Source organism: Aptenodytes patagonicus, chromosome 10 (genome assembly GCF_965638725.1).
Source record: "Aptenodytes patagonicus chromosome 10, bAptPat1.pri.cur, whole genome shotgun sequence".
NCBI lineage: Eukaryota > Metazoa > Chordata > Aves > Sphenisciformes > Spheniscidae > Aptenodytes > Aptenodytes patagonicus.
Genome location: NC_134958.1, coordinates 3,067,502 through 3,094,758, shown reverse-complemented (window position 1 = coordinate 3,094,758; position 27,257 = coordinate 3,067,502). Strand labels below are relative to the sequence as shown.

Below are 27,257 nucleotides of genomic sequence, written 5' to 3'. Positions count from 1 at the left end.
GAAGAAGGAAATATAACGATTTTGAAAAACGAGAAAAGAAAATGTCATTCGTTAGAATGCTTTGGGGATTTTGATTTCCTTCTGATATCTCCTGAGCAATTTGAGAAACATTATCACAAATCTTGGTTATCAGCACTGAGGTATCTGGTCTTGCTTCTTCTAGATCTGAATGAATGTAATGAGTCCCCAAAACCTTGCAATTTCATCTGCAAAAATACAGAGGGGAGCTTCCAGTGTTCATGTCCGAAAGGGTACATCCTGCAAGAGGATGGGAGAAGCTGCAAAGGTAAAAATCAAGAACAGAATTTACTGCAGAAACTCTGTGTTTCACAGGCACGTACCAATCCAAGGACATTTAAATGATGTAAATCTGCCTCCTTGAATCACGTGAGTATTTCCACTAAAGACAGTGGAAGTGGCCTGCACAGGATGGAGCTGGTGTTTCAGTTAGTTCTTTGATAATCTGGATGAACAGTAGATCCACAGGAATTTTTGCAGGCTGATGGCAGCTGATCTTAAAAGACTTTGTAACCAATAGCGTACATGATTGGTCTTATTTTGGTAAGCACGTTGGTTTAAGCCGTGTTTTTCAGTGATAAATGTATCTTAATGGATGCAAAGATGAGCGTGGTTTGCAGTGCATTGTCCAGCATCAACAGAGTTTTACCCTACCACCTCTGCAGCGTGTTGAATAAGGAATAGCAGTGCAGGAGAGATTTTGAAGAGTTCTTTATAATTTAATTTATTTATATATCTTGGTAGCAAAGATCTGACTGAAACCGCACAAGTTAGAGCAGCAATTCTAAATTTGGCATGGGAAATGACAGTGTACTTTGTCATTAGCATTTAAATATTTCTTTTGGAGTAATAGCATGCTTCAGTGCAAGACTGAATTTTGCAGTCTGCCGCTGCTTCTCATGAAGATGGTGACTTCCCATTTATCGACTGCAGTGAGAGCAGACATGTATTATATAACAGCATCTTTCCGACCGATGAGAGTGGTGTCTGTAATCCAACGTTAGCACGGACACTAGGGTAGCTCCAAGGTCTCACTCGTTACATGTGGGGCTTCACATGAGAGGAACTGGAAGCCAGCGTGGAAAGCGAGACGTAGATTCAAAAGGCTGTATTTGATTTGTTATTTATTTGCAATCACTCCTCTCTAAGTCCAGCTGAACTGTCAGATCCTCCACAGGGAACATAAGCGAAAGATGTTTTCTTGGTTTTTTTAGATCTTGATGAATGTGCAACAAAGCAGCACAACTGCCAGTTCCTTTGTGTCAACACTATTGGGGGTTTCACTTGTAAATGTCCTCCTGGATTCACTCAGCACCATACAGCCTGCATTGGTAAGTGACGTGGGAATGTAGACGCAGATTTGGGATTTATTACTGACTCTTACTCCAGAAGCAAAGTAGCAAGGAGGTGAAATCGGCTTCCTGAGAAACCAAATGGAAACATAGGCCAGGTTCTGATCCCAGTCCCACCAGACCAGAAGATGCAAAGAGGCCCTCCCTCCTACCTTCCCTTGTTTTCATAATCTAGGTCTTTGAATTTTGCACTTGCAAGAATCAGACAGTAAAAACACCAATTTGTAATTCCTACCTTACCCTTTCTTACCCATTGAGCAAAAAAATAGTTATGTTTCTGTTCTTGTAGTCCATGGCAGGACCCACGTTAGAGAGCATGTCAGTCTTCAAACAATAAGCATGAAACACACATTTCTGCAGTTGTCCTTTAAACACACACCCATTATGTCTGTGGAAATGTTAAACAAAACTACTTCCTGCAAAACACTCTTCCTGCTCTGCAAGTTGGATCCTGCTTCTGGTAATCGGACGATCCTGTGGTACTGGTGTGAATTTGGGGGTGTTTGAAGACTAGAACATCAAACTCCATATTCTTGGTGAAGAAAAGGAGTGTTTCCCTTCCCACAGCTCTTGTTAGTGTTTTCAAATGAAAAAGAAGGCAACGTAAGCTCTCCTTCCTAGTGCAAAGTAAAAAAATGGAGAGGGCAGTATGACAGCTGTGGTACTGATGTTGCTTTACCTCTTGTCACAAACTGTTCAGTGTCAGCGTTGCTAAATGATCATCTTCACAACAAGGAATAAAAAGTAACACTCAGGCTTTGGTTTCCTTCAGATAATAATGAGTGTGCTACTGAAATCAATTTATGTGGGGCGAAGGGCATTTGCCAGAATACACCAGGAAGTTTTGTTTGTGAGTGTCAACGTGGCTTCTCGCTCGATCAAACGGGGCTTAGCTGTGAAGGTAGGTACAACACACAGCGCATTTAACTTGGCCTTCTCTTGCTTTCCTTCATCTTCTGTCAGCCATACTGTCATCCAAGGAGGCACCTATGGAGTAAGTACCAAAACCTATGGAGTAAGCATGTGTAGATTGAAGGGGGTGGGGTATGGAAATGTAGCAACAAGGCAGTATTTCTCTCCATGGGCCTGAATAAATAGATATATCGCAGGATGCTAAAGAGCTGGACAGATAATTTCTGAGGAGACTTCAATTTAGCGTGGAATGTTTTAGTTTAAGCCTCGTAAGTTCAGCGAACTTCTGTTGAATCCTGCATGGATTTCTGAGGGACTCACCAAGGACAGGAAGTCTTGCATCTCCGAGGCGACCTGCTAAAGAGAGAGTTCAAGGGCTGCAGACTTTATTCCTCTGGGTCCCTAGAGCCTCTAGAGCCTTCTCCTGGGATAGAGTTTGGTTTGCTTTGAAAAGAGATATCCTGGGATTCCTGGGTTGGATGCTTGGGTAAAAGCAAGGGACTGTCTGCTGTGGAGCTGGGAGCCTTAGGAAAGCCTTGGGGGTCCCGTATACAAATGGCTTTCTGCTCTCTGCTCCATAGCAGAATGCACAAACTCTGAAAATTGTGGCCGAACTTGAGCTTTCAGTGGTTTTCAGCCCTAAGTTACTTGCTGTGGAGCCAGAGATCCAAACCCGAAAGGCCCGAAGGTGTCTCCCAGCACTTGTCAGGTTTTTGGAAGATCCTGAAATTTACCTATATATATATGATATATGAATATATATGATTATTTGTAACGTACTTTTCAAATATAGCATAATTTGAGCTTCTCTCCCAAAACTCAGAGTGTATCTCACCTTTTTAGATGTTGACGAATGCGATGGAAACCACCGGTGTCAGCATGGCTGCCAAAATATAATTGGAGGATACAGGTGTAGCTGCCCACAAGGATATCTCCAGCATTACCAATGGAACCAATGTGTTGGCAAGTCACTTTTTTAAATTCATACATTAAAATGCATGTTACCTTTGTTAGCAGCAAGAAGTGAATGGCGATGGTGCAGTTTGCCGTATTTTCTTTTTTTGATTATAATTTAATAAGTTCAGCAGACTTTCAGTGCAGATGTGCGCTCCTGTGAAAGGCAGAGTGGATATGAAGCACCCAGTAGCCTATGTCCTGGTTCGACCAGTGTTTAAGCACAAAATTATCCTTGAGGGTGCTAGATATTGCATTGACTTCGAGGGAACTTGTGTTACTCGTGTATTTTGTGGCCTGAACAAAGGAAGTCTTACTCAGCCGTGCAACAGCCTCTGCTCAGACACAGGTCCTGTCTGAGAGCTGGTGGTGGTTGAACCTGGCAGACTCAGAACCACAAGTTCGGATTGTTAAATTGTAAAATGAAACTTCTGGCCCCACGCATCTAAAATCCTATTAAAATCCTACTTGATCTGTGCGTTTATCGTTCTTACAACACCTACAGGAAGGCTGCTGTGTTTAAGCCTCTTCTCTGTACGGAATTAACCATTTGTCATACTTGAGCAAAGCTGCTGCTATCTGTCTAAAGATGCTTCCTTGCAGCTTTGGGATACAGTTTGTAACAAGTGCTTACAGGACGATTCTGGTGATAAATAACAAATGCTAGTGCTCTTTATTTATGTTAAGAAGTAAATACACTAGTGAATTAAAATGCTTGTTTCTTCCCTATCTAAACTTTGGTTCTATCCCAGGTCTCTGAGCCCTCGTAGGTGGGGCCGCACGTGCAGAGCATTGATGCTGGATATGACTTGAGCAGACAGAACTGGGTCCTCTGCAGAAGTCATGGGAGAAGTCTCTGTACATTTCAGCAGTGTATATTCAGCATGTAGCAAATTCAAACAACAGAAACATGAATCATTTTTCCTCTAGTGACAGTTATGTGCGTTTTTAGTCATATTTAATGGGCTTCATACAAGCTAGTCTTGTGTGGATACCCGGAGATGTGTTTGATGACCTCTTTGAGAACAAAGCGCTTCATAACTCTTTGTTTGGCTTTCTGTGCTTTCAGAGACATAAAAATGCCTTTGCTTGTTATCACTGTGGTGCTCTAGGGAGGTGTCTGCTTTTAATTATGCTTACCAAACCTCCTGACATTTTATGCAGTCCTTGCTGTGATGTTTGCTTGTGCTCCAGTACTCTATGCCTGTAACATACAAGAGAACAAGGAGGGAGCACAAACATATGGTGGTTTTGAATATTAATTAAACTAGCAGAGCTTAGGGTTAAATTAGAATTTAATCTGCAGGAGGGTAAAAAACAAAAAACAAACAAACAAAAAAAACCCAAAACCAAAAAACCCAGCACTGCTGTGTCTGGCTGCTGGAGGACATTGTGGAATTCGAGAAAGTGCAGCGCTCAGTTTTGCGAAACATCTTGGCTGTTTCCAGGTCTTCCTGGGTGATAGCATTTAACTAAGTGTATTTCCAAACCAGGTGTACACTGTTATTCCAGCTTTTGAACCCATTGACTACTGTTTAGATTTCACATAGAGAATATCAGTTTCAAAATGCACAAGCACCGGTATTTCCCCCACTGAAAGAAAGGCTTCAACCTTGGTGCCACAAATACTGATCACCAGAAACTTCACCAGGGAAAATTACACTGAGAGCCACAACTGGGGAAGGACTCAGCTAGCACTTCCACCTTCTTGGACACGGGGCAGTCCAGGCAGCAACCCAAAACTGCAGGGAAGGAGGCTTGGTTTCCTCCGTCCTCATGGCATCTCTCCTTCCTGCTGAAGCTGAGCACGACAGAGCTGTGTGTTGCAGAGCACAGGAGAGCAAGGTGGTGCCTGACAGCACAGCTTGCGCAGAGTCCGGGGCTCCCGTAACTGTTTTTTTCACTTTTCTTCATATTTTTTTCTTCCAACAATCACCCAAAATATGGGAACTAACCTCACTAGTGTCCACACTCCTGCTGCTGTGGAGCAAGGTGAAGCGAGCATATCTCCTCTTGGTGCAGTAACTTTCTGTGGCCCAAACGTGCATTTGTGATATTGACATAATTGCTGTGTTAGGTATGACAAATATTGAAACATCGCTCTAAGTTAATGGCAAAACTCCTACAGGCTTCGGTGACACCGAATTCAGCCCGTTTTTAGTACGTTGTGGTCTCGACACGTTCACATTGTAACGTCTGTAACTGTATATGCTTAAGGTACTTACCTAGATCTCCTGGGTGTACCACGGCAGAAGAATCCATGTAATAATTCTGTGACAATTCCTTCATGTTCCTTGGCAGTCCCAACTCTGCAAACAGTTTGTGTCTTTTTTAGCTTATTTAATGAAGCGTTCAGGGACTTTTGATATTGCTGCACCACATATTTAGATAATCACTGCAGAATCCTTTGGTTCCTCCCTTGGCTTGTGCTGCGTGTGACTGCATCCCCTGCCCACGCAATTCTGTAGCACACCGTGCCGTAAATCAGGCTGCAAGAAGCAAAGGCATTGCTTTTAAACGAAGAACAAACAGGCACATTGTTTGGAAAAAGACAATAATGCTCTGAATTAATACTTATTCTCCCGTAACCTGGATGCTTAAGTCGGAGATGCTGCTCTGTGCTTTACATTTTATCCATGCAGTTTCCTTACGGCATTTCTTACGCATGTGCACACACACGCAATGCGCATGTGCAGTTGCTTTATCACAGAAAATGGGGAACAATAGCATTCAGAACGTTTCAAAGCAATTTGCCACATCAGACAAAAAAATTCAGACCAGCTACATTTAAAAACCCAGCCATGTACAGTAAACAAGCCTGAACTGACCTCGAACTCCTACAGTGCCGCACTTGGGAAGTTTGGAAAAGGGCTGGCTCAGAATGTGGCAGTCTTTTGTATCTACAGCTGCTTTTATTTTCACTTTACTACTTGTTCCTGTACCTTACCTGTACCTCATATTTAAATGTGAGTGCGTAGGGAGGGATTTTCAGTGCCTGGAAAAGGTGTCAGGACTCTTCTTCCTTGAACGTTGAATAGCATTATGAACATGGGATTACTGGACCAGATTGTTGGCTGTACGAAGTTTTATTCTTCTGAGTTGTTTCTGGAACAAAAAAAAAGTTGCCTCCTCTGCTTCTCTGCTCTCCAGAGCATGAGCTGACATGGCATGAAACATCTTCTGTAGAGTAGCCCAACTGTTGCTCTGTTGTGTGGTTGTAGTCATTTCCTAGCGACCGCTGCCCTAGCCAAGGGTGAGGCCAAGCCCTGTTCTCCGTTTCTGTCCGTCTGATGTGGCAGCACGTTTAGCAACAGTCAAGCACGACCTTTCTGAAGGGGTAGGTTGGACTAGACCTGAGAGTAAAAGTTAACGTGGTATGTTCTGCTTCTTTTCCAGATGAAAATGAATGTCTCAGTGCACACATTTGTGGAGGAGCATCTTGCCACAATACTTTGGGAAGCTATAAATGTATGTGCCCTACCGGATTTCAGTATGAACAGTTTAGTGGAGGTTGCCAAGATATCAATGAATGCGGTTCTGCACAAGCCCCATGCAGTTATGGTTGTTCAAATACTGAAGGTGGCTATGTCTGTGGATGTCCACCTGGTTACTTCAGAATAGGACAAGGGTAAGGGATTCTCATTTTAAACTAATAGACGTAAAGGGGACATAATCCGCTCCCTTCTCTGTAGCGTGGAGCAGCAGAACCAGGGGGATTGTCACCAATGAAAGAGGGATAGGATTGTGGAGGTGCTCGAGAGTTGGATGCACCTGCTGATTTTGGAGATGAGGGAGGGGAAAGGTAACCAAGGGAAGGGAGCAACGTGGTTTTAATGCTTAATGAAATTCGGTCAGGGCTACCAGGTTCAATCGTCTCTTTTAAGCTACTGCTTTCACCTCTCTCCTGCACACCCCAGCAGCTAGCCAAGTTCTCTGAGCTTGCCACTTGGGAGCTCGCACCCCTCACTGTGATATGTGGTGTATCGCTTGTCTCCTTTAAAAAAATAACAACAACACCCCCATCAGCTCCAAAGGCAAATGATATTATACAAGTGGCTTCACCCACTGGTTAGAATAACAATTCTGTATGCTTTTATGTTCTTGTATGTTCCATATTCTTCTGTGTTCCAAACGAATCATTTTTTGAATAAAAGTCTGCTTTATCAAGAAAAACAATTTTCACTTGCCCCAGTGGGAGTGTTAGGGCTGTGCATCATGTAGGACCAAGCAACTCAAATGGAAAGCAGAAAGATTGTGGCTTAAATTTTCAGACTAAAAGCTGTGGGATACATTATGAAAAACCTCACTTTTCAGATTTTTCTGCAGTTTCTGAAAATTGGTCTCTTTTAATGTGTTCCAGGTTGGATGACAGAAATTACTAACAAATTCTCAGAGCTTAAGCCTGTGTTTTTAAAACTGTTAAATATTGGCAGGTCTGTCTTAGGCAAAGCCTCACGGAGCCAGGTTCTTGAAATCCGAGGTAGCTGCATTGTGATTCAGTGAGAATTTTGCCTGTTGACTTCAGCAGAAATTTCTCCTAGGAAATGAGTGCAACATAATTGCCTTATTATTTGTATTCACAGTCCCCCAAATTCAGTTTTTGGTAAGATCTGTGTCTCACTGGAATTAATTTTTAATGTCTTCCTTCCTCAGACACTGTGTTTCTGGAGTGGGGCTAGGCAAAGGTCAAGGACAAGAGCTTTCACTCAGTGGAGAAGTAGATGACAACTCCCTCTCTCCAGAAGCTTGTTATGAATGTAAAATCAATGGCTATCCCAAGAGAGGAAGGAAGCGCAGAAGCACTAATGAAACTGCAAATGAAGCAGAGGTAATTGACTCTTTTTGGGGGAAAGGGTTTGCGGTTGTCTTGGGAAAGCCAGTCTCGGAAGGAGGTGTGCCAAGAGGCAATCCCACAGGAAAAATGTACACCCCAAACAAAGTAGACCAAAGAGCTGGTTTTGGATGGCAAGGAGTCTGGGGGGGGCTTTCTGAAGTTTTTCACTGTCATTAGGCAGAGGTCATCCTCTGAAGCCCCTGCGTACCTCCTATCTATGTCTCATCAAACGCTAAAATAAATGCCCATCCAGCTGTCTAGAGAGCAGTCCGCTCACCAGCAAAGCAGGCTCTTGATGTCGGAGGACGGCGGGTCTGCAAAACGTTTGTGTGAGCCTGTGGCCAGAAAGGCAGGACACGTTGGTCGGGGTGGATGTGGGCCCTGCCAAGGAGCGCCGTGTTGTGTGTCCGCGGCTGGAGCCCTCTCCAAAGCAAACGCAGAGCTCTGGACGCGAACGCCTCACCTGGAGGGAGTCCAGGGCTGCAGCCCTTCCTGGGGCTTGTCCAGACCCTTGCAGTCAGTCACCCAGGTTGCCGTCCTGGGGCCGAGGCTGCCAGCGAGGCCGCGCACGGTGCTCACCACTGGCCCAGGCAGCAGAACGGGAGGCAGAGCTTTATTTGTCATTGCAAGGAAGTTGCTGCGGACAGAGGCAGGTTTCCATTTGCCTCCGAGTGGGGTAATTGTGTCAATGAAATGCCTATCATTTATTGCGATGCTCACGCAACTCCACTTCTTCCTAGCTGTCATCATTGGCTTTTTTCTATTAACCAAATATTAATAAGTGGTTTCAGCACTTATATTTGCATGAAAACTAGTCTGCTGTGTGTCTTTATGCAAAGGATAGGCATTCCTTTTTGCTCATCCTTGGGGGAGGTATTTTCCTTTAGTTCTTGGCAAACGTTTCTCAAAAAAGCGTTAAAGTAAATCCTTCACCAAACTCCCCCTGCTGGGGTTTGTTCTGAATTGATCACAACAGTGAGACACAATGGGATGAAGGCTCTTGTAATTCTCTTTGTTCTTCAGCTGGGCTTCCAGCACCACACCTCCCAGCATGAGTGCAGAAGTCGTGATAGACGCGTGATCTTGTAATGTGTAATGTTACTGTAGTCCCTCTCGCGCAAAATTCAAACTCCCTGCATTGCCTGGGGAGTCCCACATCGGCTTATTTCAACTTCTTGTAAGATAAAGTCAGAATTGCCCGGTCTGGTCATCCATCCGATGTCCAGCACAAGTCACTGGATTTAAACCTTGTTGTTCACATTAATTATACGCAGACTTCAGCAAACTGTAAACAGCTTGTAGAAGCGTCACCAAGTCCACAGTCCTTTGACTTCTCACTTCTTCATCCAGTCTAAGATGACAGTGGTGGTACAGGTGAAGGGATCTGCCCCGACCTGGCCAGGGAAGCAGCAGGTCATGGCAGGTCTCTTGACTGTGCAGGTATTTGTCATTCAGCTGAAAGTACGTGTCTGGGTATGCGGATGTGTGTGTTGCATTCTAAATATAACCAAGAGACACTGAACACTCTTGTGGCCACACCATTGCTACCCTGAGCTGAATGTCCCTGTACTCTCGGCTCATGCGTATGTGCCGAAGAGCCTGCTTTTCCATGCACAAATACAGGCGATTCGGGAGCCTGTTAGCTGTTTCCATTAGGCGCTCGGTGCGTGGCGCTCTGCTAATACGGGAAGACGGGAGAGTGCTTCTGCCCAGAAGAGGGTGGACGTTTGATTTTGGGCAGAGTGGGGTTGTAAACTGTGTTTCTTCGGTGTGTTTCGGTACTCTCTGTGATTAGTGCTGGATTTGTCTCAGAGGTGACGTAGAGCTTCCCTTGCTTTCCAAATGAAAATGTTACAGCTGATGTGCTGTCTGAAATGTTATCATTCTGCCGCTGCGGCGTGACTCATGCACAGGGGTCTCGGGGAGCCCAGTTACCATCACTCGGAGGCGAGGGGCAATGCTGCTTTTCCAGCACCCCGCTGCACCCACGGGCCGCCCCGGCTCCACACCTAAACAAAGCGAATCTTGCAAAGCAGAAAACTCCCACCTACGTGGTGTGCCTCCCCCACAGACCCTGCTCCCCTCTGCACACCGTTGTTCATGTCAGCTTGTGGTGCCCCTGACAGAGGAGTATGCCTTTGCTGGTCTCTTTGTTAGGAGACTGGTCGCAGACTCCAAGCAGGGAGAGGCTTTGTTCGCCAGGCAGCGGGACCCATACGCAGAAACTTTCAGTGCCTGTCTCAGGCTCCCGTTACCCACGCGGGGACAGTGACAAAGACCGTACTTTATCCTGACAAGTCCTAGGGCCATAATAGTGGATTTGACAGATGATATCGCAGAACCTCCTTTTAAAAATTGTTTCATTAACAACGAATGAGCTGGGTAAGAAATACATACACGTAGGCGCACGTGAAGCGCGCTCTGACAAAGCCAGCTAACATCGTTTGTTCTTGTGCAGGATCAGCCAGAGCTGGAGCCGCCAATCAGTCTCGCCAGCTGGGATATTGAGAAAGCAGCAGTCTTCTCCATCAACATCTCGGATCTCAGTAACAAAGATCGCATCCTGGAACTGCTTCCTGCCCTCACAACACTAACAAACCATAACCGATATTTAATTGACTCCGGAAATGAAGACGGTTTCTTTAGAATCAATAAGAAGGACGGGATAAGTTACCTTCATTTCACAAAGAAGAAGCCAGTGCCTGGAAACTATTCATTACAAATCAGTAGTATTCCACTCTATAAAAAGAAGGAACTTAACCAGCTTGAAGAGAAACATGACAAAGACTACCTCAGTGGTGAGCTGGGAGATAACCTGAAAATGAAAATTCAGATATTGCTTCATTAATTCATCAACCAAAGACCAAATAATTAAACCAAAGATAGATAGGTAGGACTGAATATTCCTCCCAATCAGATTCTCCATATCATAGGTACAATCTTACATGAGTACATTTGTATGAACGAGCACTATTATATTATTACTACATAAACAAGGTACAGGATGAATACCCTAGCTCAAAACAACCACTTTCTCAGGCTTTTGAGTGTAGCTGAGCTACCTTGATATGTTGAATCTTGAAAACTGGGACTTTTATCATTGGAAGTTGGCCACTGATGCTGAGACACGTCATCATTTCAGCAAAGGTACAAGAATGTGCTTTCAACTGATGGACAGCTCTATTTTTGTAATTCTTAAACTTCGCTTCTCCAACTACAACTTACTAGGTCAGCCATTTATGATATCCGTTTGGTGCTAGTAAATTTTCAACCTAGATTTATAAATGCACTGTAATATTTACACAACTTAGAAGCCAAAATTGCCATTATTCAGTCTAAATACTTCAATCAACCAAAGTTAGCTCAGTAGTTTATCTCAGTTATGCCTATAATACATTACATGTAAATTAAGTGTGTGTATACTGTAATCATGCTATTTTTATCAATGAAGCATTTGTAAACTAGATTAATAATACCCTTAATGTGAGGGTTTGTAATGGTGCTTATAAGACCAACTACTTGTTAACTGTATACACAAACCTGATGATAAAGTTTCTGTGACTTGCCAAAATGCACTGAGGTCAGTAGGGACCGTTAAACATTCTCAAAAGTCAGATGACAATCAGTGCCATCCTACACCATGACATTATGTAACGTGTCAGGAGTACCCATAGTCGTTCATATCAACAAGGGCTCAATGTCATAAATGTCACAATAAAACAGTTTTTTTTTAGTTTATTCTGTGGCCTTGTGTTCTTGCTAGAAGTGTGATAAACTGCATTCTTACGTTCCAGGCGTTGTCGGTAGGGTTGGTTCTGTATCTGTGTGCACAGGTGATTGCTTCTCGAAGGTGTGCCGCTGCCATTTGTTCATTCTCCAGGCGAAGGAAGAACGGAAGAAATACGGAAACCTTCACAAATCTAAACAGCAGCGGACCTCTGTCACATTTATTGAGCGGCTCCAGAAAGCAAGCTAGAACATTTCCAATGACTTGACCTGAATAATCCTGTCAATGAGTAACTTTGATAGCCAAACCGTGCAGAAGTGGACGTTAAATCATGACACAGAAAACACATTTAATTCCTTTTGAAAAGTCTTGTTTGCTAAAACTGCCTTGACTTAAGATACTCCATTCTTTTACCCCCACTTCAACAGCTATTGTCAAATAATCTAAGACGGATAACAAAGGGATAACCCAATACCAAAAGCCATCACGAGTCGTAGCTGGCTTTTAATATCAAATGAATTACTCGATGATGCAGCTGTTCCTGTATACGCAAGTGCCGTGGTGTATCTTTCAGCAGCAGCAGAACGTTGTACTGAGGTGTGATGCTATAAAAACTGGAAGAAAAAAAGGAAGCAAGCGGTGTCGCTGAAGCTGCTGATCGGGCAGCCCTGCAGTTGATAGAGGGAACATATATTGAGCTATAATGGCTTTGGAAGGGAAATGTACTGTAATAATTCACCCCAAATTGTATTATTTTCTGTAACTACATTTCATCTCTCTCCGATTCCTTCTGCATAACGAATATAACTATATAAAAAGGAGTTTGTGCACAGGGTTACTTTGATATTTTTAATAGACCATGTCTGGATTTTATTTATTAGTGTGCCAAAATGTTGAACCGTGTATTTTTTCCACATGTTGCGTAACTATGGCGAAATACAATCAGAGCTTTACAGTTGTAAATGGCACTCCTATTTCAGCAGGTCGGGAGGGATTTTTAACGCCAGTGGCAGTGTGCAAGGTCGTATGGTTTAGAGTTAAGCGTACGGTTTGAGTATTTTCTCTCCAGCCCTTAAACACTGAGAGGAACTGAGAGGAATGATTTCAGAAGGAGCTGTCAGGGCTCTGTCCGGTAGAGTTGGTTTAGCGTTTAAGCTGCTGTATAACACCTTATCATGCCAGAGGTTCCTTGATTGTTTTCCAGCAGCCCCAGCGTTGCCTGCACAGTTCTGCAAATCGCCTTTGTTATGCTGCAGAAACAAGAAATCTTGACAGCATCTCTTTTAGTGATTTAAAAACGGAAAGCCCGGTCTTGCTGTACTGATCTGCACCTAAAAATCCATTTTCTTGTGCAATTATTAATCTGTCCCTTTGCAGCAGTGCCCTTTAACTGGTATGTCATTTTTGCCTGTCAGTTTTAGTTGCTGTATGTGTACAATTATTTACATTAGTTTGCATTTCTGCAGTTTCCTTGGAGTCTCAGTGAAGCGCAAAAGTTGCATAATAACATTGCGTGAGACCTGCAGTTAAAAAGTGGTTTGTAACCTACGGTGTGATTTAAAGTAATTTCCTGTATTCGATTTGCCGGTGGGCTCCCAGAATGACTCTAAGCGCTAGACAGACTGAAGTAGAGGTCTTTCTGAATGTGTATCCTTCTGCAATTAAAGGATATTTTTCAAATTCAAGGGAAAGGGTGAAATCTTTAATTATTTGAAATAACACGGTGGCTACCCTCCATTGCGATTGTGCATGACTCGGCATAGATGTATGCATGGATAATAAATACAATTTTTGGTTAACAGAGTTTAACAAAGATGGCTTGTTACTGTACATATCGAATCATTCTCTTGTTGTGTGTTGCAACAGTGTCTTGTAAACTTGACAGCTGACGTGTATTTTGGCAGAACATGACTGTTTCCACAGTCTCCCTTTTAAGCTGACTTTCAAAGGACCCGAAGTGTTTGCTTTCTTACGGCAGGTCCCAAAGGGTCACACTCAGGTTTTCTCTAAGATAAATATTCGACGCTGTGATTCAAGTTCAGCTTTGTGCTTTGGAAGAGCTAATCTGGTCAAGACTTCTCAGCACAGACAGGCCTGAGCTGTTTGGGGAGCGAGACGCCATGGCTGTCGCCCAACAGCTGCCTACGCCTTCCTGGGACCGAGTTTGGGCACCGCCGGTCTCTGCCGGCAGCACCACGACAGGTAAGTGTGGTACGAGGCAGCCTGCATCAAACCCGCTGCTCTAGGCCAGGCTGGGGGTGGTGGCGCGGGCGTTGCAAAAGCCTTCTCACCGCTTTGAAAAATTGACATCTGCTGTGAAGGAGTTTTTGGGATTCCCCCTTTAAACTGATGCTGTACTTGAACCATTAAAGCCTCGCAGTACTCCTGCGGATCTGATGGCTTCTGCCAAAATGAGCAAGGTTAACGGCTTACGTTGCGCTGCAGTGCTGCTCCTTTCCGAGTAGGCACCAGACGAGAAGGAGACGGCTTCTCTTCTTTCAACTTCACTGCTGTGACAAGAAAATCCTGTATTTTGAGTTACAGAGGGGAAGCCAGGGTTCAGCAGCTGACGAGGCCAGGGCTGCCTGGGGAGCTGCAGGAGCTGCGTACCCCTCTCTGCCCCCCAGCTGCCCTGCGCCAGGTAGGACAGGAGCTTGTGGGACACAGCAGCTTCCCAAAGCTGGGACGTCTGGGCCCACGATCTTGCCTACTTCACCCTCTCCCAGGAGCAAGTCTTTAAGCTTTTCTGCTTTGGTTGGCTTCGTGCTCGCAGGAGTGTCCAGCAGCTAAGGCCAAGATATGATGTACAGCAGGTTAATCCAGTAAATCCAGGTTGGCAGTGTCCTGCCAGAGTATTCGCCCAGAGTAAGCCCTCATACTATCACAATCTTGGCAGAATAACGCTCGGCTAAAACTCTTGTGTTCAGAAAATCCCACAGCTTCTAGTCGTTGCTTGTGGCTTGAGTGTGTCGGATGCCTGCAGAAACCCCTGCAGCCCCTGTGCGAGGTCCTGCGGTTACACGTCTGCGCGGAGGGGCTCTGTGTGCCAACTGCGCATCGGCAGTGCGGGTCCAGGGCGTCACATTAACCTGCGGGATCACGCTGGTTCTGGATGCTGCGAAAACTTAAGACGGGGTGAGCGGACAGCTGTAACTTGGGGCAAAATATGCCATCGTTTATACTAATGAAAATGCAAATGATTGCAGAGGTTGCAGTAGTAGCAAGATGGAAAGAAAAGGGGAGGGGGGAGAATGCTGCAGTCGTTCAGTGGCCTAAAACGTCCCAACGCACGTGGCTTCTGCTTCACACCCGGGTGCTGGTCCTGCACCAGTCCTGGTGGCTTGTGCTCCTCCTGGGCTGTCACTTGCAGTCCCCATGCAGGTGCTGCAGCGGCCAGTAGCCGTCCCCCCAGAGGGGGACACACCACCGCTGCTTTCAGAGCAGGCAGAGGCGCTGCTGGTGCCGGGAAGGTGGAGGTGGTTAGCGGCAGGATTCCGTGGTGCTGCCGCATTCAGTGCGCGCTTCGCCAAGGTCCTTGGTGCCCCCGGAGAGACTTTGAGGCCAACGCCTGGTCCCTCTGGAATGGGCTGTGGGCTTTGGTTCGCCCGAAGAGGAGACGATCCTCCTGTGCAGCAAAAACCTTGAAGATGCCAATTACTTCAGCTCTGACAAATTCCAACGATCTACTTCTGCTGTCCTTAAACCTTGCCAAATACTTCACACCCTCATAACAAATGCTTTTGAGGAATATCACGCCCAAGCCAACTCCTCAGTTATGAGCTTCCCATTGAGTTCAGCAGAGGAACCTTGAGGCCAGAGAGGTTGCTGAAGCATTTGGGTTTGTATTTCAGGCTCTCCTTTCTATTTCCACCACGCCCTGGCGCAGCACAGCGATGGCGGGAAGCGGCCGTGGAGGCCGGGGCTGCCCGTCCAGCGGGAGCATGCTGGTAAAGCTGGGCTGCAGCCCCGTGTTGGTGCCGGCCAGTCCAGCATGTGCCGTGGCTGCTTGTTAGCGTACAGCCGAGTCCTCAACCTGCTTAGACACACGCTCGTATGTGTATGTAGAAACGTATGTGTTTTCTTCTGAAGAGTCTATACAGATAACTATATCTCAGTGCTTCCAGGCTAAAGTCACACTGTGCTAAACCTTTGCTAAGTACCCGGGAAGGGCTTTTTCTCCTTCCTTCTCTTGGGCTGGACCCTTCCCTCGCCCACAGTGGCAGCACAGGCCCAGCCCTCGCCCCGGCTCGGCTCTCACATCTGCGGGTTTGTTTGTTTATGAGCTTCTCTATGGCTCCCAGGGCTGTTGGATGTCAGCGCCTCGCAGACACGCATGTTGAGCCTCCCTACACCCTTGTGAGGTCGGGATGTGTTTGTCATCCTTGTTTTATAGGGTAGGAACAGAGAACCAGATGTTTTGGTTTGGGAGAGCCCATAGGCAATGGCCGTTCTGCCAGGAGCAGCCCCAAAGTACTGGAGAGGAGGACAAAGAGCCACATGGGCTCATCAGCCGTGGCAGCCTCGGCAGGCACGAAGCCCCTTTGCATTAAAACGTGTCCCTGGCAGAGCCCCAGCCGCTCCCCACACTCTTCAGAAAGCCGGGGGCATGGCCCCGTGCTCCAGCACGCATCCCTTGGGGTGGCCGTCCCCGTAGGTACCCCACACAGGATGCTGCCACGGCAGATGCAGCAGCACCAGTTTAAAAAAAAAATAACAGAGCGACAGTGCCCAGTAGTTTTCTGCCAAAAAAAAGATTTTGGGTAAGTACCCAGCTCAGCAGGCCGCGTGGAGATAATCAAGTGACACTGCCGGTGAACAGGACCTGGGCTCAGCCAGCTTCCCCGGCTCGTCTCGGGCTGCTGGATGAACCAGCCAGGAAAACAGGGCTACCGCTTAGTTTTCTTTGGAGGTTGATTCTTTACTCCTGTCATTCCGATGTGAGGTGCTTCAGGGTGATTTTGGTTTTGGGGGTTTTTTTTTTGTATGTGACAACCCAGGAGAACTTATTTTTTTCTTAAGCAGCCCGTGTGGGACCAAGTTTGACTGTAGCTGTAGTGCAGTGCATTATTCAGCCAGTAAGCTCGGACAGGTAGGAAAGCTGTCTGGACTTTTTCACTTTGCAGTGTTGTGTGTATGCTTGCAGCTCTGTATAAATGTGTTGTTACTGTAATCATAATAAATACTAGAGCCGTGAGAAATGTCTATAACCAAACCCAAACCAGGTGAAACTCCCTTGGTTTTGGGTTTCATTACAAACTCAAGGCTCAGGCCAGGTTTGTCGAGGTTCATGAACCTCTCTCTGAAGCTGGGCTCAGTTTCAAGCAATCCTGGGCCAAGTTTCAGGCAAATCTGGGCCAAGTTTTGAGTAAATTTGGAACAAATTTAGGTGAATAAGAAATGATTTATGATTTTAGGTTTAAACCATACAAACTGTGGACTCTTTGCTTGGTTTCAACCTGTAACCAGGAAATCTTGGCACTTTGGCTGAGTTTCACTTTGATTTTGAATTTTGACCGTAAAAACAAAACAACCAGAGCAAAGAGGTGAGTCCCAAGAACAAACCACGCAGAAACTGGTTCACAGGGTGGGAGCCCAAAGCCCTGCACCGCACTGAGCACACGCCTGTGATGCTGCACCCGCAGCGGGGTGTGTTCCCCCCACCGCAGGTGACGCTGCGCATGTCCAGCCGTCAGTCTGACACGGCTTGTGCTGCCCCAGTAAATCCTCCAAGTAATTAAGCCTTCCCCAAACTCTTAATTCGAAGTTGCATGTGCAATTTCCAAGCCTGGAGTGCACTGACTTAGGTTTGGCTTATGCAACAAAGATCCAGCCCATACTGCATGTTTGCATTTTGAGGGGTAAATTCAGCTAAGGAATCTACGCAGGGGAACAAGGCCCATGGTCCTCATGCCCATATTGTATTTAAACGTGGCTCACATCCAAGCACGCAGTGGGGACATGGGCTTTCTCCCTGAATTGCTGAGGTTCAGAGCAATGTGGTGCCAGTTCTCCAGCCTAGAGGTGCCCAGCAGGGTTTCGGGTCTCGGCTTGCCAGTGCTGCCAGCTCTGCCACGGCACAGATACCTTCAAGATGGAAAAGAGCTGAAAACACTTCTCATGCATATTTCTTTAGATTCATTCAGGCACTTTAAAGGGATCTCCAGACATAAACTTGTCTTTTTAAATAAAAAAATATATATCATCATTAAACCCCTTGATCATGAGATTCTTTTTGCGCCAAACATAAACTGTAGACGGAAAATATTTGAGCAGGAGCTGGCTTCAACTTTCAGGCAAAATATGAACAGCTGAACTGGGAATATAAGTGCTGAGTCCAGAGAAGAAGGTGATAGCACAAGTTGCTGCTGCTTTGAGAAACACGTGATAGGAGGGACGGGCAGGAAGAGAGGAGGAAGGTGCCAGCGCAGAGCAGACGAGGAATATGAAGGGAACCGCACTGTCAGTCTGTATTCACGTCAGTGCAAAGCTGAAACAACAGGAAACTGGGAGAGAGGAGAAAGGGAATGAGCGACTCGGCAGCGCTGGCTCTGCAGGGCGGCTGCTCAAAAGACTTTTTGACGTGAATCAACAGCCATCTGCCCTCGCGGTAGCCAGCTCCACAAGGCTACCAGCCTTAATGCAAAGCCTTCCCCATCGGCTGACGCTCCTGAGCCAACCAGCGCTTTAAGCAGGACTGTAAAGCTGTCCACAGGACTTCGGCTGGTAAGAAGTTGCCAAATGAACCAAACAGAAAAAACCCCAAGGCCCGTCAGGACCAGATCGTTATGTGACCTTAGCAAGTATTGAGTGTAGATTAACAAGTCCTTAAAGACAATTTCTCATTTACTGAATTCAAAAAAAAAGCTAACCAAGCAAGAAAGAATTTAACAGATTTCCCATTCCACATATTTAAATTGTACTTGCCAAAGGCATAAATCCCCTTCACTGAAAGCTTTTCGCTATCAGGTTTTTGCCTCCAGTTTTCAAATCCGCTCCTGTAAAAGATGTCCTGGTACTTTTTCAAGATCTCAATGTCCTCGCAGCACTGGGGAGAAGTAGCCGCAGCAAAGGATGTAAAGCTCTGAGATCCTCTATCTGTTAGTAGAGCTCGTACATCAAAGCACCACAGGGGCGAGATGCTGCCACATGTTAGACCAGCAACGGTTTCTGCTCTTGGGGTACAACAACTGTGGCGTGATACACCATGAGGTCAGAGCAGGAGAATCCCAAGGGGAGACTCGGGCCATGAGAGCTGCTGTACGGCATGGCAAAGCTTGGGTGAGGGATGGGCGGAGGTCCCAAGGAGACCTGGTCTTTATTTTTAAATCATGTATCATGTCTGTGTCGCGTGGATTAAGACTGAAAGCAGCACCCAGCAATGAAAGGAAAGGGAGGAAAAAAGGCTGAAAAATACCCGCCACACGTGTTCTTGGAGCAAAGACAAGATGCTGCGCACCAGGAAGCAGACCTGTATTTCAGGTCACTCCAACTAAGCCAGTTCTGTGTGAACTTGCCTATTATGTATTTGCCCCGTAATCTGATTATGTCTTTTAGGAGACTGAATGTATTAAAGATCATGTTGCCACCCATACGTATGCCTACTACGCACTCCTATATCCCAAAATATGCTGGGAACGAGAGTGTTTTCTGCTCCACGGTGACAGCACAGATAAAACCATGGGAGGAAATTGTGGGTCCCAACGTGACCGCCAGGCCCAGGTTGAAGGCCAAGTCTGGCAGGAGTTGCACAACCCTCTGGTGAAAAAGACCGATTATTTGTGTTGGGCTCATTTGTGCTAACAAACAGCACAGTCTTGAGTTCCCCACAGACCAGGCTAGAATTAATTTCAAAAATAGAGAATTGGTAAAGGATTTATGCAGTGGGACCTCTCCACAAGCCCCCTAAGCATTAAATACCTCATGTCCCGCATGATCTCTAACCAGGAGCAGTCCTATGAGAGAAGCAGCTGAACGTTGTGCTTTGAGCACCAGATGGGAAGGCAGGGCGAAAGAGAAATAAATGCTGGCTTTGATGGCAGCTGAACCCCCATCCCTGCAAAGCCTGCAAGTAACCAAACTCCATCTGCTGCGAGTCTCAGCAGTGCCACCAGCCCGTCCCAGCCAGGCAGCAGCATGCTCTTCAAATCTACTGCAACAACCAAGTCATAGAATCATAGAATCATAGAATCACTGAGGTTGGAAAAGACCTCTAAGATCATCGAGTCCAACCGTCGACCCAACACCACCATGCCCTAAACCATGTCCCTAAGTGCCTCATCTACTCGTCTTTTAAATACCTCCAGGGATGGGGACTCCACCACTTCCCTGGGCAGCCTCTTCCAATGTTTAACCACTCTTTCAGTAAAGACATTTTTCCTGTCCTGCAATAATAACCAGTTACTCTGCCGCGTCCGAGCTGCTGTGACCTATGCTAAAGCTGCCGCGTTATAGCACACGCTGGTTCAGCACAGTCACGCGTCGATGGTACTTGTCTGCTACTTGTGCAGAAGGAGCGATGTACCACGAGGCTTTTGTACATCTGCTCCAGAGACAGAGCTCACATGCAGAGAGATCAGCTACGGGCCTGCGGCCTGTCACTACGTTAAGGCAGAAACAGCACGTTCAAGGCAACGGTAGTGTAAAGGCAAGTGAAGTACCTCCACCTGCCAGAAAGAAAATGCATGTTAATGCACAGAATTATGTTCTATGTGGGCGTGGACCCTGACGCTAGTTGTTGCCCCTCTTTCCTTCCTTGGAAATGAGAACAGAAGTGAAAGCCAACAGTTATTTTGCGTCCTATTAGGCTAGACTAGTCCAGATCTGCCCTGCTGGGGTAGACACCTTTAGCGGTAGGTAGGTTTGGTGGAAGGACACTCTGTGTGTGCTTCTCTGCTCCGAAAATATGTCAGCAAACTGATCTCTCGTGACCCAGGGTCCTGCTCAGAATAGTTGGATTATGTTTATAAAGTGAAATAAGAAAGATGATGGTTGATCAGAGTAATATAAACTATGGCATGGAAAATGAATTTTGAAAGAAATGCACAGATAAATCATTTATCCTCACCAATACCCTCTCTATGTTTCTTATCCCAGTAATTGAGACCATGTGTTGTGCTGCAAACAATAACTATGGGAAATTACTCATGATTCTTCCTTCATAAACTTGGGAAATGAAAGTGATGGGAAGTATGATCATCTTAATTTTTTTTTTTATGTTAACAGCTCTAAATTATTAGGGTGGGAAGAAAATGTCAATAGAACATAAAAGTGCTTTGTATAGTGTTCACATTTGCTCATACTTTCAAATCCACTGTGGCTTATTAGTTCATGGGAAAAATGACAAAAAGGAATAAAACCCAGAAAATGAATCCAGTATCAACATCTTGCCTCTATAGTAACAGAGAAATTGTAACTTGTGGGTAAAAAGTGACAATATTAGGAAATGTTTGTTGGGCAACTGTGGTGATTAACCCCCTCCTTCCCCAGTACCTCCAGCTTCCCGTCAGCCTGACACATTCCTACAGATTAAAGAGTGCCCGTCGCGCTGTGCTGCTCCTTGTATTAGGAGCCTGGAGCTAGTGAGGCCCTTAACCTCTGTTTCAAGAGTTTATTGCTCAGCTGTGAAAATTCTCCCAGGGCTGAAACTTGACAGAAAAATGTCTCTGCCTGGGAGGAGTTTCTGTTCTGAGTTTGGTTTGAATTAGTTCAACCCTTTTCCACTTTCAGTAGGACAATGGAGCAGGATTCCCTCTCTCTCCTTCTTTTTTTCTTTAAATGAAGTGAACATCCCGCCAGGGCAGTACACATGGCAGGCGGCGCTCAGACCACAGCCCCCTCTGCAGCTGTAGCACAGGGTCAGTGCTGGCCGCTGCAGCGTTTCGCCTGCCCTGTAACGGGCCAGACTTCATCCCTTTGCTTGCACAGACGCTGGCTCAGACGGTGGCTTGTGCCGTTTCCGTGCCGACACTGCTGAGGGCCAGCTTGGCCATGGTGCAAGACGGGAAAGTCCGCCCTTGCTGCTATTGCTCGAGGGACCAGCTCGCTGCGATGCAGAACCACCCGGGCCACACCTCCACGGGGCTTTTGGCTTTTCCCAGAACTGGACGGCATGCCAGCACGAGCCTGTCCTCCCGTGGTGCAGTCGGCCCCACTCGGCCCCAGGCTTGCAGTGGAGTACCGGGTGGTAGGTTTCGCGAATAAAGGGCTTGGCCCAGGGAAGCTGCTCTCTGCAGACCTCGGTCTGAGCCAGGGGATTCATTTCTAGAAGCAAGAGTGCTAGATCTATTACGCTCCTGCATGGGCTGCCTGCGGGGCTGGTAAATCTATTATAACAGCCAACGCTTTATGAATGAAGTCCGGCCCCACCAAAGTCAATGGCAAAACTCCCATTGATTTCACTGGAACAAGATTTTACCCCGAATCCTCAAAGTGCCCCTGGGATCTCACCCATGCTCAGCACAGCCATCCACGGCTCCAGCGGGGGAAAGGAACGCAGAGAGCAAAGGGCCCTGCTGCTCCCTCAGCTGAGTCTGGGTCCTGCTCAGACAGATGTGCTGAGAATATCACTTTGGCAGCACCGACAGGCCTGGGTGTGAGATAGGTGTCGCGCCGCTGAAGTGGCTGACGGGGATACTTTGGCACAGAAGCGGAACTTTATATGTCAGTGGAGTTTTGCCCTGAGCTCTCAGAGGGCCAGAGCATAAGTAACAAACAAATAAAAATTTCTATGGATGGAGAGATGTCCCCCCCGCCCAGGAGCGCCTTGACCCTGTGCCAGTAATCCAGCCTCCATAGTCACTTCTCTGTGTGCATTTAATTGACTGAACAGCTATTTGATATCACCCAGAACTGCTTATAAAATTAAATGTTATTAAACATAAGGGCAGACTCATAATACTTGCCAACACTTATTTCAATAATGATGCTGTGCTTGCCACTCCACAGATCTGACCTGTCACTTGAAAACTCGACTGACCCATAACTTCACATGTTTTATCCACCTATAAATTCAGGCAGGTTCATTAGCTGGACCTGGCACGTTATGTCATATTCTGTCCAACTCTTTTACAACCATTTAATTGCTTCCCGCTCATACACTTTCCCATCACCCCAGCACATATGACCCCTGGTGACATTTTCCCATCTACCTGAGTGAATGAACAAGTAAGATCAGCACCTTATTCCAGAAAACAGAGCTAAGGAAGTTAATTGCTGTTATTTAACAGCTATTTCACCGGTTTCTTCCTGTTTTGCCAACTCTCCCATACCTTACCATTTGCTAAGCTAACCAAAAGGTTTTCTCCATTTTTGGATTCAGGCGGCTTTTTTTCTTTGACAGCTACTTTAGAGTCGCCCTCCCACTGATCACAGGTGAGCTCATATCTAAACTACACTGTGGGATTTCTGATATATGGAGCTCTTTCAACACTGATATTGGGGTGGGAGTTCAAATCTGAAATAAGAGCAGTCTGGCACCCTATAGGCATGGCTTGTACGTGGATTTTTTTTTTTTTTTTGATGTCTAGGAAGAGCCAAGGTTCAGTCAGGTTTAGTCCCCACACGGGGACAGAGCATCGGTAGCAGCTCCTTCCCACTTGCTGCAGTCTCATCCAGGTGAAGCTCACGCTGCATCCTTTCATTTGGGTGGCATCTAATCCAGCCTCCCCTTCCCTGCCTGCTTTCCTGAAAGGCATATATGAGCTCAGCAGCTGTTAGACATTCACCGCTTGGTTCAGTTTGGCTGAAGCTGACCATTGGCTTTGCACTTTTACTAGAAGACGTTTAGGTACACATACAGTGAAAGCAACTGTGAGTATTAAAGTTAGCTCATGGCATATAGTCACCGTGAAAAAGTTCAACTGTACAGCACTTGACACAATTTCAATCAATGCTGTGCAACGGGTTCCTTTCCACTCCTCCCTCTCATTATAGAAGCTTATTAGGAAAGTGTTTCTTACTTTTTTTTTAAACCTAAAGTGCTGTAAATGTGTCTTTAAAAAGAAAAAGAAAAAAAAAAAAAGAGTCCTTCAACCACCTTGTGCTGTGATACCACAGAGGATTTTACTTAGAGCCAAATACATATCAGGTTGGACTCTGAAAATCAATCCATTATTTTTACTTCCCCTTTTGCTCTTTTGAATGCACAGGGTTTCTTTCTGCTTTGCACAGTCATTTCACAGGTTGCTTCCTGATATTACATGGCATCAGAATCATTGCTCTAGGGAATGAAATGGTGCCCAAAAGTATGCCACCTAGCCTAGCACGTGAACTCCTTCATCCTTTTCCATAGTACCTGGTCCCTTCAGGTCAGAAGAAGCAGGTGGCATAAAGCCAAATTTCTTTTCAGGAAGGATAGAAATATAAACCGATCTATTAACTCTCAGTGCTGCATAGTCTAGTATAAGCACCAAACAAAAGGCACTTGCTGCTTCTCCTTTGCAGAGCTGGCAGGAAGAGACCCTCTGTCTGCAGTCTGCTCTGGGACCTGATTTGACTTGTTAGTCCCACCTGATCTTCAGGATATTAAGACAGAAAACAGTTAACATCTACGGATGCCACATACATGGGTGGGAAAGGGTGAGCTCTGCTTATGGCACCTGGAGCTTGAGGAGCTCAAATAACTAAACAGTTTATTTTGAGCAGCTGTATGAAATAGAGCTTGCTGGTAGCTCTGAAGTCTAGAGGTGGGAGAGAGTGGGGGGTTAAATAGAAAGAATCATGTTCTATGAAGTCCATAGGAAGTACATACAACCCTTGTGGTCCTATCGTCTCTGCCTGATTTGGGAAGCTGAATGTGTTTATTTACTCATCTCGAGCAATAAAATTCTCTTTGTCCCCCAGAGTGGCAGTCCAGTGGTGTTAAAAAATTACCTCTTCCAAAATTAATTCATTTTTTTACAGATGCCACTAAGATGAGTTGTAGTTGTAGACTGAATAAAGTCATTCTAGATGGAAGTATGATAACCATTTTCAGATGAATAAGATAAAATAATGTAGTGAATACAACAGCTAGCTGGAGATGTAACAGTGCTAGGACTAAATTCTTCACTGGTAACTATGCAAATCAAATACTAAGAAAGATTGCTGGTATTGCAATATCCAGAGAAGGGTGATCTACTGTAAAATAACTTCCTAGCTCAGATTTTATGGTTTAACATTTAGAAACCTCTTTCAGAAAGCAGATTGTTACAGAGAGGATTAGCAGCCCTAGCAGAGGGTGGGCAGACTTTCAATGAACTCTCCCTGCAAGTTTCCAATCAATGAATTCAGACTGTCTTTTATTTTGCAGTCATTTGTCTGGTATATTCAGCGTGATACCTAAGGTTTGTTTTTAAAATTTTGTAGTGCAAATCTTTCTTGCTTGGTACAAAAAAATCTTTATATAACCTTGGGAAATTGCGTAAGCAAGAAATGGCTGTTAACAGCTGCAAATGTTCATGTGGCTCTCCTGGGCTGGAGGTCGCTGGCAATTAAAGGTAGTTAGCAGGAGACTGGCTGGTGTAAACCTCTGCAGCCAAGCATTACAGCCTGTTCTCATTCCCCTGCTTTCTGAGGATTTGTAGTATTGTTGAGCTGGTCTGGTGAAGAAAACATGATCAGTGTGTTGAGGATTTTGAGCTACTGAAGAAGATGTAAGTAGGTCCTGTTTTCTTCTAGTCTAAGCTGTTGTTATAGCTGGAGCAAAGTCTCTCTTTCCAGGTTATGAACCAGTTTGGTTGCTAAAAGGCTACGAGAAATAAGCGACGAGTGGTGTGAAGCCTAAGTTCAAGGAGCAATTCAAAAGACCCTTCTAGCTTAGAAAAAGACTAATCTGGTTTTCCAAGACTGAAATTATTTCTCAGGAAAAGCTTCATTTTATCAGTGAGGCATGTGGGGGGAAAGGAATTGCTCTCGATCACTGCTGCTGTTTGGTTTATGGGCTGAAAACACCAAGTGAGAGAGAGTGATATCCACCCTGAGAATCATATTCCTCAGTCACACTGCGGCAAGCAAGGCTCTGCAGTGCCGAGCCCCAGCTGCTCTCCTGTCCTTGGCCTGTTCCCCGCAGCTAGGGAAGCACCAGTGGTACGAACTTCACTGACAGATTTCAGAGGGCCTTAATGTCTAGGTACGTCACTGCAAGGTAAAGGTTGCAGATTCCCTTTTCTTTTTGTACTGTGCATGGCTGCCAGATGGGGATTTAGTACTTATTTGTGTGTTGATAATTAAAGTGTTTGTGATACTAAAGGACAAATCACCCTCCCCTGGAAATTAAACACTCATGCTACAACCTCCTGATCCTCAGTGAGTATTACATTAGTGAATTTGTGGCTAGCCCAGTAACTTGATAGCAGCGAATTATGTAGTTATGTGGGAACTCTGGTTTTTGGAACAGGCTGATGTTCCCAAGCTCAGGCTCAGTGCTGCTAGGGTGTGTCATCTGTGTGAGGCACTTAGCGGAAAGAAAAAGCTGCAATGCCACAGTCTCTAGTGCTTTCTGGAGGACAAAATATAGCAGCAATGTTACGTTAAGGTAAGAATGGGAATGAACAGAACTATTTCTTCAACAAGAACTTTCTCTGAACATCCTCTGTAGTGACAGACTGGTTGGTTAAACAGGCTTTCAGTTGACGCTATGTTCAATTACTTGTTTTACTAATGACTATTTTAGGTTTAGGCATGGTAAGTCTGAGAGTGGATTTGTGCTGACCAAATGTCCTGTCTGTACCTTCAACTCCATGCTTAAAAGTTTTACAGGACCCAGTATAGGTCACTGGAAAAGATTATTTCATAGTTGTGGGATAATGAGTGAAAGAAACTAATCCTGACTTGTGGCAGAAGCAAGTCTTAGTCCCGGTGTCCACTTACACTTGTGCTGGATTTAGTCTACCACTGGATTAAGGGTAACTACCAGAATCTTAGCCCAACATCCCCATGCCAGTCTGGACTGAAGGAAGGAGAGAGATGACATCCGAGGGCCTAAGACTCAAAATATTTCTCTCTATTCATTCACTCTAAAAATAGTTTTGTTGTTAAATTCCAGTCTGAATGCCACTGATTTCAGCAGTCAGTCTCCCACTGTATTTTTGAAAATCGCAGCTACCTTCAGTACTTACATAACAGCCTAGTGCTTCTTCATGCTTTCTAATGCATTCAGACTTCAAATTTACTCTGGAAATGAGAGAGAAAACTGGATTGTGATAGAGCCAAGTAATCTGCTGAAGTCATAAGAAACATGCAAAAAGATACCAACATGGCTTTTAAAAATAGCAACTTATTTGTTACTAAGTGCCAGATTCTGCTCTGCCTCGCATACCTGTGCAGTTTGATTCACTAAATATCAGCGATGCTGGCCTGTGTGGACCCCTTACAGTCAACTTTCGGCTCTGGAGGTTTCTCCACAGGGCTGTTCTGCAGCAGATGGAAAGGTCTGGAATCTAAGATACCTTCCTAAGCCACATAGAGGGGCGTGTTTGTGTGT

At 45.5% G+C, this 27,257-nt stretch overlaps 1 protein-coding gene across 2 annotated transcripts in view; it reads left to right on the top strand.

The window, feature by feature from the left end:
* FBN1 (fibrillin 1) overlaps positions 1 to 11,808 on the top strand; it is a 156,862-nt gene extending 145,054 nt beyond the window's left edge. The window contains exons 59-65 of one of the 2 annotated variants that reach the window (XM_076347809.1): positions 164 to 286; positions 1,233 to 1,349; positions 2,143 to 2,271; positions 3,126 to 3,245; positions 6,633 to 6,864; positions 7,890 to 8,064; positions 10,529 to 11,808. In XM_076347809.1, the coding sequence (XP_076203924.1) occupies positions 164 to 286; positions 1,233 to 1,349; positions 2,143 to 2,271; positions 3,126 to 3,245; positions 6,633 to 6,864; positions 7,890 to 8,064; positions 10,529 to 10,918 (1,286 nt within the window). In that variant the 3' untranslated portion in view covers positions 10,919 to 11,808. Of the gene's footprint in view, positions 1 to 163; positions 287 to 1,232; positions 1,350 to 2,142; positions 2,272 to 3,125; positions 3,246 to 6,632; positions 6,865 to 7,889; positions 8,065 to 10,528 lie in introns of those variants that run through there. The other variant, XM_076347810.1, reaches the window with a different exon arrangement.
* The last annotated feature ends 15,449 nt before the right edge of the window (positions 11,809 to 27,257 follow it).